We start from the raw sequence: 11,323 nt of genomic DNA, 5'->3' as shown, positions 1-11,323 counted from the left end.
TTTAGGTGAAGATTAACCTTTAATACTTGTGATTTTACCAATTGAAAGAGCACAATATCTACTTACGAATTTCATGAAATAGCTTAAAAGAGATTGCATTAGAAACACAAGCAATAGTTTCCTATTTAGCAACCTCTAGTATATGAATGACAAGAAGGTTACTAAAATAACGAAACCTCATGATATGAACTAAATTACCCTTACAAGCATCGTGCATAACACCGATTTAAACAAGGTGAAAATAACATGATTATTTAATTAAGTTTGCATGGCAAGTTTAATTCATAACATGGTGAGTGATTAATGTAGAAGACTCAAAACCAATTTAAACAAGAATGAATACATCACATAGTATTGGTACGATCTTCTTTAAATGTTGAATGACACACTCCATTTGGAAAACACATTCTCATGTTGTGAAACTACATAAATCACTCAAAAAAACATTAGTCTCACCACTCTAGTCATATAGAGAATTCCCCTTTTGATAAGTGCTTTAAGAATTTGAATTTCTTACTTAGCACTCTATTCATTTAAGAACATGGGATAATACTCTTTATGTCTAGATCATGGCAATAATATGATGATTAACTTGAAATATGCCACAAGATACATACAACCAATTTAAAACATGTAGATTGTCATAATAAAAATTATGAACTTGCAATCTACCATATAATTGGATCTTTTCCAAGGCAAGGTAAAATCTTTTAAGTTCATTCTCAAGTACTTCATTTTTCCTATGTGGCTACAAAAGGCACAAAGGAATATACTAATTAAAAGCAATGTGCACTTAAGAATTAATTGTTACCATCCTTTGGATATTACTTGGTTGTAGGCCTTTTGCTTGATTCCCACAAAGGTTAATCCTTATTCCCTACAACACAAGTTCTTGCTAGAGATGAATATGAAGTTAGTGATATAACAACTCAATTAATCTTCGGGTAAATCTTAAAGGATAGACAATGTAAGATTGATAGCTTGAGATAAGAATTGAGTTAAACCGCTCAAGCACCCCAAAGCTTCATATCATCTCTGGGTACCTACAAAACTTATTAAGTATATTTTGGTACCCATTTTTGGATGGGTCCACCAAGGTTAGCTAATAAATACTTAGGCACCCAAATGGCCTTTGTGCTAGTTTTAGGTGAACTACTTACCTTTCTGCACAAGTGTCATTTTTGGGTCTCCTAAGTGAATATGAATGAATTGACATGGTAGGCTTAGGATACTCACTCATGTGACAATCCTTGCATAGGTGTCCCTTTCTTCGGCAAGTGTAGCAAATCTGATTTTTAATTTTGCAAGACTCCTTCTTGCCTTGCTTCTTGTTTGCTACATGGTTAGTGAGCCTCTTTCTTTCTAAAGTTAAGCCACTATCCTTTGTGTAGGGACATGACTTAATCTCATGTCCCTTCTCATGACATTGATAACACTTTCTAGCGCATCTTCTCTTATTTGGAAGAGTGACTTGTTTGTTACCTTGTGTGGAGCATGTGGAGGCGTGGTTGAGGCACTTGTCATGAGCTTTGGCTTTCTTCTCTTGATGTTTGCTCATGTCCTTCTTGGAAAGCTTGATATTCTTTTGAAGGGGTTTTGTGCATGCTACTATTGCCCCCTTCTCAAGCTTTTTCACCATATTATCACGGTTATCTTGATAAGGTTGAGCATGACACTTTCCCTTCAATTGAATCAAGCTCCTTTTTAGCCTCTCATTTTCTTCCTTGAGATCATTGTTTTCTTTTGCATAGGAAACATTACTTGTTCCTGAAAGTTTTAGCTCAATGGAAGATTGGCTTTCTTGAGAGCAACATTTGTTAGCACATGATAATATAGTTTCTATTTGAGTACATGTGCATAAGTGAGGTTGGTATGATTTCAAATTAGTTAATACAACCTCATGAGCTATTTCTAACATGATATGTGAATCCATAAATTTATTATGAGAGCACACAAGCATATCATGTTTTTCTTGCAAAGCTAGATTTTCAATATTTAGCCTTTCTATCGTGTTCTTGAACATAGCATTTTTATTTTCTAATTGAGCAATATATGATGAATGATTAACAACTTTAATTTGCTCAATTGAAATGTCTTCATACCTTTGGACCAAATCATCATGAGAGCACTTTAGCTTCTCATGATCTTTGGTCAATTTCTCTAAGTCTTCGATTTTTCTGATGAGGAAGTCTTCTTGCTTATGAAGCATTTCTTTTTGTTCTTCTGCTCTTTTCATGAGTTTGAGCAAGCTCATTCGATGTTTCTTGCTTAGCTGAGCGAAGAATTGTTGAAGATCATCCTCATCTTCACTATCACTTTCTTGTTCCTCCTCATCCTCACTTTCGCTTTCACTGTCACTCCCATTAGCAATAAAGCACATATGAGAAGTGGATTTGAAAGACGAACCTTGTGAAGAGGTGGATTCGTTGTTTGGTCTCCATCGATCATTTTCTTCTTCAATTTTGTTCTTCGCCTCATCTTCCTTCATTTTGAGGAACATCCTTTCGGCGATTCTCATGGCAAGAACTATTGCCCTAGGATCAACATCTGCAACAAAAGATGAAGTCGAGGCAACCTCAACTTTTTCAAGCTTAGAAGCACTTTCATTTCTTAGCCCCCCCGACATGATCTTTTCCTCACGAGGTTAAGCGTTAGAACGAGGATTAGGCTCCGATACCAATTGAAAGTTGCCTAGAGGGGGGTGAATAGGCAAGTTAAAACTTTTTCAACAAAAACTAGAAGCAAATTGGGTAAAACTGAATTGATCTCGAAATTCACCGAGTTAACTTTGGAAATGAGATGTTCTAAATGATCCACAGGGTTCAAAGTAGTAGATATGAGAAGGGCACTTCTCAAAATCCACACACCAAAAAGATATAAACAAATCTTTCACGGAATGGTGAGAAAACGACGAACACAAACAAGCACAATGAGCAAGAACACAAGAGACACAAGATTTATCCCGAGGTTCGGTCACACCACCAATGTTCCCTACTTCCTCGTTGAGGCGCCCACAAAGAGCCGGGTCTCTTTCAACCCTAATCCTCCCTTTGCCGACCACAAAGGTCAAGCCCACACACTAATCTTTGCTCAAACGAGCGGGTAATACAAACTTTCTTGTGGTCTTCTACAAGATTTGGAGACTCACAAGCGACACCTAGTCATCTAGGAGCTAGAAGCTCCAAGAGTAATGAATCCACAAAGAACTCGATGTAGTACCAAAGCTCGAATGAAGAAGAGCAAGAGAGATTTGGAGATGAAGCACAAAAATCGCAGCTCTCAAACTCACTCAAAGATTTCTCTCCAAAGATTTGAAATGTGAGAGGCAAGAGGTGTGAGAGAGAGAGAGTGGGAGGTGTTTCTCAGGTTAGAAATGGAGTTTTGTGCGTGCTCTTCTGTGGGGAAGAGTGTGGGAGGTGTATATAAAGGTGCCCCAAAAGCTGGTGGCCGTTGGGGAAATCTGACTGAAAAACGGTTGAACCGGTTCTAAAACCGGTTGAATCGGATTCCACCAGGGGGTTTTCGGTTCACTAGCGGACTCAGCCGGAGACTAGACCGGTCCCAAATTCGGTTGAGCCGGACCAAAATTCGGTTCAACCGGTTGCAAACCCGACTGAGCCGGGCCAAAATTTGGTTGAACCGGGCCAAAATTTGGTTGAACCGTTTTTCCAAAAAATCTGACATGACTTTTTTTACAGGACTGACTGGCAGACAGGTAGTGACAGAGGGGAACAGTGCATAAACCGGTTGAACCGGTTTTAATTCCGGTTGAACCGATTTTTGAAACTGTTGCACAGATTTTGAGAAAACTGAAGTGAAACAAGGGTAAAATGGAAGTTTTAGATCAAGGATTTTGAGCTTTAATACCAACACCAACCTTCTTTATGGACCCCCCTTGATAGTACGACGATTCCTATACTCAAGTTAAATAAAATATAATTAAGTAAACCCCTTGAGTCATTGGTGTCTCAAGTGTGATTTCTCCATGGTGTTGCTTCATAAGGATCACAAACATGTTTGTCTCACCTTTTGAAGCAAACACAAATCGAGCTTGTGACTTGTGCCATTTCACCATATATGAGTTCAGATCATGGCTTCAAGTCACCTTACTGATGCATCAACATGTTGTAACTCTTCATAGTTGATTAGTTCATCGACTTAGTGCAAGTACTCTCTTCTTCACCTTAGCCATGGTACCTCGATCTACAAGCCGTCGCTTGGCCTTCACCTTCGCTTAGTTCCTCGAAGCCCTTTCCTTGCTATCTTCACCCTACCAAGCCATTCTTGAGTCACATCCTATTGAGCATCCATTGAGAGAATCATTTCTTCAATATTGAAGCTTGCTTGAATGTCATCTAGATATAACTACTAAGATCAATCAAGCTCTAGTTTGATTCTCATATATTCATATATGGACTAATAGTAATATGGTCAAGCCAATTCACGGTTCCTCATATCTTATTCACTTTGGCTTGACCAATCCTCTTAATCACTTCAACCTCTATTATGATCATATTTATGCATAGTGATTTCTCAGGTCTTGTCCATATATTCAAACCAATATAGAGACCATATTATATCCATTTGCATTGTCTCACTGGTTATTTGACCTTGTGTTGAACCTTGTTCACTGATCATTATACACTATTCAAGTATGTTCATCATACTGAATTTCCTGTTCAACACTTAGCAAACTTGTTAGACCTTTAAATGTGTTGTTATCCAAATCACCAAAACTCACAAAAGGGATGAATGCACTTTCAATCATTTGTTCTGTTTTTTTCTTATAACAATATGAATCTTGGTGGTCTGACACTATGCTTTTAGGACATCCATTTTATTTTAACCTTTTTTATGACTTGGTGTGGTCTGTGCAGGCAAGAGGAGGGTTGTAATCCCTCTCCTGATGTAGGCTACATCGGTGAAATATTGAAGCTTATACCTGAAGAGGTGCACGATCTTGATGTTGTACTCTTTATCTAGATTTGATTTGACGGAACATTAGTATAGTATTTCCAAAATATAAATTCTGCATAAGTTTGATAGTTCTTCTGCTTGTTTTTTTATTGAAATTGCAGTTTGGACCAAGGCAAAGTCTACTGTCACTGGTGTTTGATGTTCAGTTGCTGAAGATCATGTGGTTCTGCATTTCTGCAACCATCGTTATCATCATCCTTGGTCAATGCAAACAGTGCTTCAAGGGAATCACAGAGTTCATTGTAAACTTACTTGTTCTCCCTTTGAAATCAAGGTCTATAAACTAAATTAGTGAAATAATTAAGCAGCAGCAATCTGGCTTGTCAAAATATCGTTAACTTGACTCAGAACAGTTCTCTAAATATTGCTAACTTGACTCAGAACAGTCCTCTGAAGCGAAGAAATGGGTCAAACTTTCTGAATGGTTCTGCAATGAAACGAACACGCCAATTAGAGTTTTTAGAATTTCTTTATGACCATTTGCAAATATGTGATTCACAAACTTCACGATATAGCTTATGTTCATATCAACAATTTTCGATAAGAACCAGAACATAAATTATGTCAATCTACGTTTCAAATAACGAATGCGTCAAGATGTATCGATGTCTAACTTTAATAGGATATGATCATCTTAAAAGTTGGGATCAGTCGCACCAAAAGTGCTTCCCAAAATCTTATTCGTTGTCTCTTTCTCTTTGTATAAGTTCACGAAGACGATGGTTACAGAGACATGCTCTTCAAATCATCAGTGCACGTATACGCTTGCGATAGAGAGACTATGACGAAAGTGTAGCAGCAAGAAGAGAGAAAAATTAATTGTAGGATTTTTCAAATTATGAACTTTCAAATAATATTTTTTTCTGTCTTTTCCCATTACGATTGATAAATATATATAGAGAGGTGAATACTTTACTCCATATCAACTAGCAATATGATACTAATTAATATTATGTTTTCCACCTCTTCTCATAGGCTTAAACATTAAAAATCATTAGAGAACAAAGGTAATGGGCATTTGAGATTTATTAAAATTTCTTTATATGGGCTTGGAAAATTAGACCATATAAATTCTTACAACCCCCACTAGATCTCAAATGCTGACCCGGACTTTTTAATATTTTCAGAACTTTCATATGCCAGTTTGTTGTAGAGTAAGCTTCACCAAAGCGTCTCATAGCATGAGTGATCGGAAAAGCATAGCCTTAAATGTGTCCCTCATCAAACTGCTCTTTTACAATAAATGGCGTTCATAATAATAATGGGGAGGACATAGATGGTCCATGAAATGGTCTCTCTATTGTAGGATACCTGAGACCTGCTTTCATACAGTGGTGAGTATTCATTTGACTGGAAAGGTACTCCAGTAGCAATATTGGATAAGAATAAAATTCTTTCCTTCCCTCAATCTCTATTCATCAATCCAATGCCTTTTTGGATGTGGTAAATGAAGCCGATGAGTACAACAGAGAAACTCCACGAGTTTCTGGAACCAATCACCTCATTGGAATTTGGTGGCCGGTGGGAGTCTCAAATCTAAGACTAGGACAGTATTAGAGACTAGGGCTTACTTAATATCCGAACCGTCCGGGACAAACAGTTGCAAATCTCTTTAAATGATTTGTATGTTGTCGCAACGCAAAATTATCTCCTCTTCTAACCATGTTTAATTAATATAAACGACATTGCCATCAAAGAGCTGCCGCCCACGCACCCATCAGGCTCGCCCTCAACTTCTCTGTCTTCAATTAGGAGATCCTCAACTTGTCAGACTATCGCTCGCCAAACAGGTACCCCTCTCCTTCCCCCTCGCTTTAATTTCTTCGCTATCTGCCACAACGCTAGCACGATGTTCAACAAACACTTTTACCAGATAGATGGATCACATGAAAACTCGTGCTTTTATAGTAGTAAGGATTGTGTACAAAAAAGTCATCATCTTTAGACTTTGTTTAGTTATGTATTGATTGTTATCAAAAAAAATTTGTGCGATATTGAGGTCGATAATAAATATAATGTTCGTTTTTATGTAATCATTGTGCACTAACATTTTGTCGAATATTTTATATGTCTTTGCAACGCACATGCACCTAACTATAACAAAATTTATGTATGGCTAGGATCACAAATGAATTACAAAATATTATCTTCTAACAATATAACACACATTTATCGTGGTATTATATACTTCCGTTGCAACGCACATGCACTCATCTAGTAAAAGATTAAGGATTTAGACACAACCAACGCAAATCAGATTATTGGACAGCTCATCTAAAAGCGCTTACAGTAGAAGCTCATAATACACACGACCAATGAGTGGCTCGCGTCTGCTGAGAGAAGCGGGTGCATTTCTTCTCCTTGGATCCTCAATTCCTTTCAATTGAAGCAATGGCCCTTATGATTTGTTCGGCCCTCCATTCCCTCTGATTAAGCGGGGCGCATAACGTGTTTGTACTTTTATTTTCTAAACAATTTGTACACAAACCAAGGCAACATGTTTGGATTTACATGTTCGTTTGAAGTATACAGTCGACAAATTTTTTCAACATATAGGTTACCAAACACCTAGATTCTTAGCAGCCAACTTTTCTCCGCAGTCAGCTTCCCTCCACAACTAGCTTCTCAGAAAAGCTCTTCGGAAAAGCTGATCCAAACAGACTTATAGTGTTGGTCCAACTCACAGTCATTGTATGGGAGCGAAACATCTCTTCAGATTTGTTAATAACACAAAGGATCTTGGTTTATTTTTTTAAGAAAAACATGATCCTGATATGAATGGAATGTTGATGTTGGCTACTTTTGTGATCCCCATAATACCATATGTCCATATCCCAATGAGATTTGCACTCTTACATGGTGGTACAACTATTTCATGAAAGTCTCTTAAATATATTCTGACTACGGTCTCCACTAATCATTTTAAAATTGTTACACTCTACAAGACACCATGTGCATGGCTTCGCAAAATGATTAACCATCTACAATAGTCATGTGGTATTGGTTCAGTATAATCATCTGCGACTATACACGAAGATAGTTTTGCTTGTGGTACACAAATGCATATAGGTTACATAAAGAGCAATATCATCAAGCATATTGCTCATAAGTTGTTATATCCCACGATTACAAGAAAGTGAAGAAATAAATATGACGGGTCTCCAAAACGAGGTACCCAAAGTAGGCCTAGAACTTATGGCGGCCCATCAAGGAATAAGGCCGAGCAACTCTGTGAGACGGACAGGCCGACCAACTCTCACCAAGGGCCCATTGATAAAATAGTGTGATGGACTTTTTCATAAAATAGATTTACAAATAAAGTGGACCTTCTCACAAAAAATTAAAGTTAAAGTGAACATATGACCCATACATCTGATATTTAATTTTAGATGCTATACTTTATCTTAGCTAGAAGATCGAGAAAGATATAAGTTGAAAAAGAAATTTAACCATTTTTATTTTAAATAGCGAGGTGGTATTATCTAGAAGTGATGTGCAGATTGTGGCTTCGTGTCGTGTTGGCCGTATGTGTTTTCTCGTGGTCCATCTAAGAGGTAACAACCCACGTCACTTAACGACACACGATGATGATGGACCACAGGTTTAATTTATGTATTTGGTAATTTAGTAACTAAAATAAAAATATAAGCACGTTAAATATAAAAATAGGAGGGAGTACAACTTCTTTGCCCATGTCGTCGTATTGCCACCAGCTCAATAGCAAGCGGAGGCGCTGCGCTGCGTCTATTGTGGAATCTTAAAGCGCTCGAATGACATTTGAAAATTCAGGCTGGAGTTGGTATAGCCGCAACGAAAAATGATGTAAAAATGAGTTTTGCATTCGCGTTCATGTTAAAACTTGCTACGTGTTCTGTTCAGGTCGAGCCCGCCTAGCGTCACACCGTCCGGGAAACCACGACCTAGAGCCTAGATCCTAGAGGACGGAAGCCCTGGATGAGATGGCAAACATCATCTCGAGACTCATCAACCGGCTCACGACCGTCATCATTCAGGCTGCACGCCCTTCTCGATAAGCTTTGTGCCTCCGTGAGTCCATTTTTCAAGAACAGCCCGGGTCGCTGGCATGGCCGGCGCCCGGCGGAGAGCGTCCATTTTTAGCATGGCCGGAGAGCATCCATTTTTTATTAGTAGATAAGAGCGAGATCGCGGGGGCCAACGGCTCGGTGCCAACTGTCGCCGGTGTGGCCCGCACGGCGCGAATCGCCCGACAACTCGGGCGCTGCCGCGGCCCCTCTGTCCCCGTCGCATCCCACCCACTTGCCATGTCACGACGGCCGCCAGCGACAGCGACGAGCTCGTCACAGCCTTCCGCCGCGATCGCGACGCCACTGCTGTGGAATCGTCGAGGCTTGATTCACCGCGCGCGCACGGCACGGACGTCCGGCCGCTGCAGCGTTTTAACTGCGCACGACACGGGCCCGGGACGCAACCCGATGAGGTGAGGAGGCGCACGGGCACAGGCACAGGCACGGGCGAACAAATTGACCCGGGAGCCGGGACGGCGACTTCCGTGGTCAGTCGGTCCTCCACGTCGCTCGTTCGCGCCGAAGACCCGCCCAGGCCGCCCCACACGGCCACAGCTCAAATCCTGAGCAGAGTGGGAAAGCTTGGCTGAGAATCGCTTCGTCCCGACAGCCACTACTAGGAATTGCCGAGCGAGCGAGCTTGCGCCGTGCGCGATGGAGGGTGACGAGAAGTCGGCGGGCGGGGCCCCTGCTTACTGGGGCCTGGGCGCGCGGCCCTGCGACGCGTGCGGCGCCGAGGCGGCGCGCCTCTACTGCCGCGCGGACGCGGCGTTCCTGTGCGCCGGGTGCGACGCGCGGGCGCACGGCGCCGGGTCGCGCCACGCGCGGGTCTGGCTCTGCGAGGTCTGCGAGCACGCGCCGGCGGCGGTCACGTGCCGCGCGGACGCTGCCGCGCTCTGCGCCTCCTGCGACGCCGACATCCACTCGGCGAACCCGCTCGCGCGCCGCCACGAGCGCCTCCACGTGGCGCCCTTCTTCGGCGCGCTGGCCGACGCGCCCAAGCCCTTCGCCTCGGCGGCGCCGCCCAAAGCAACCGACGACGACGGGAGCAACGAGGACGAGGCGGCGTCGTGGCTCCTCCCCGAGCCCGACCACGGGCAGAAAGAAGGCGCCACGACGGAGGTGTTCTTCGCGGACTCTGACCCGTACCTCGACCTCGACTTCGCGCGTTCCATGGACGAAATCAAGACCATCGGCGTCCAGCAGAGCGGGTCACCAGAGCTCGACCTCGCCGGCACCAAGCTCTTCTACTCCGATCACTCCGTGAACCACAGTGTGAGCTAGCATCTCTGATCTGGGCACTATCTATTTATCTATCATTCTATCTACGCACGTCCCAGCACTACTTACTTGAAGTTGAAGTTAAGCCATGACGTGACGTCCTATATCTCACTCTCAGTGTTCTGAAAATAAAGACACGGATACGATTGCAGGTGTCATCGTCGGAGGCAGCGGTTGTGCCCGACGCGGCGTCTGGCATGGCGCCCATGGTGGCAGTGGTCAGCAGGGGCCTGGAGCGAGAGGCGCGGCTGATGCGGTACCGGGAGAAGCGCAAGAGCAGGCGGTTCGAGAAGACGATCCGGTACGCGTCCCGCAAGGCGTACGCGGAGACGCGGCCGCGCATCAAGGGCCGGTTCGCCAAGCGCACGCCCGGGGCTGGGGAGGACACGCTGGAGGAGCACGAGGAGATGTACTCCTCCGCCGCTGCCGCCGTGGCTGCGCTCATGGCCCCCGGCGGAGCCGATGCGGACTACGGCGTCGTGCCCACATATTGATCTATGCAATTGCAACGCCGACATGTACACTAGTTAGCCTCGTGCTCTGGGGCTGTAATTTTTGCTGCATGCATTGCATGCAAAGCTCTTATTGATTGCCTGTATGATTAACGGAAGCCATTACAAGCAAGGACTTCCTCCCTCCTTTTCAATTCCTATGTATATTACTATCATCACTACGAGCTGCTAATCTGCATCTTTTTATTCTTAGTAATTACTTAAACAAGATGGTCTTTCTTGAGTGTTCTATTTCTATATATGCACTCTCAGCTGTCACTGGACAGAGAGATGTGATGAGTCAATTGGGATGTTTTTCCGTAAATTGGGATGTTGTAAGCCTCCAGGCAAGAAGCAACCAGGACAGCGATTCTGTTCTGCCCCTTTACGCCTAAACAAAATACGCGTTTCTAGATAAGGTGAGCCAGACTATTTCAGCTTTTTATACGACACCGTACCGGACTATTTGGCTTGGGTAGTCTTGTTTATTTCATCACTCGTATCTTCATCCTCCTCTATATGTGGCAT

The 11,323-nt window shown here is 42.6% G+C and overlaps 1 protein-coding gene across 2 annotated transcripts; it reads left to right on the top strand.

The window, feature by feature from the left end:
* Positions 1 to 9,100: 9,100 nt before the first annotated feature.
* On the top strand, positions 9,101 to 11,039 carry LOC103646270 (zinc finger protein CONSTANS-LIKE 3). Of its 2 annotated transcripts, none has more exons than XM_008670997.3 (2): positions 9,101 to 10,298; positions 10,457 to 11,039. In XM_008670997.3, exons 1-2 carry the CDS (start codon positions 9,678 to 9,680, stop codon positions 10,796 to 10,798), a joined length of 963 nt encoding a protein of 320 aa, XP_008669219.1. In that variant the 5' UTR covers positions 9,101 to 9,677; the 3' UTR covers positions 10,799 to 11,039. The 2 variants fall into 2 exon arrangements, with proteins under 2 accessions (XP_008669219.1, XP_008669218.1); XM_008670996.3 differs by having other exon boundaries at positions 10,439 to 11,039.
* Positions 11,040 to 11,323: the final 284 nt, after the last annotated feature.

This window comes from Zea mays, chromosome 2, assembly GCF_902167145.1.
Source record: "Zea mays cultivar B73 chromosome 2, Zm-B73-REFERENCE-NAM-5.0, whole genome shotgun sequence".
Classification (NCBI taxonomy): domain Eukaryota; kingdom Viridiplantae; phylum Streptophyta; class Magnoliopsida; order Poales; family Poaceae; genus Zea; species Zea mays.
Note: the sequence above shows the minus strand (reverse complement) of the source record. Positions and strands in the feature narration are given on the sequence as shown.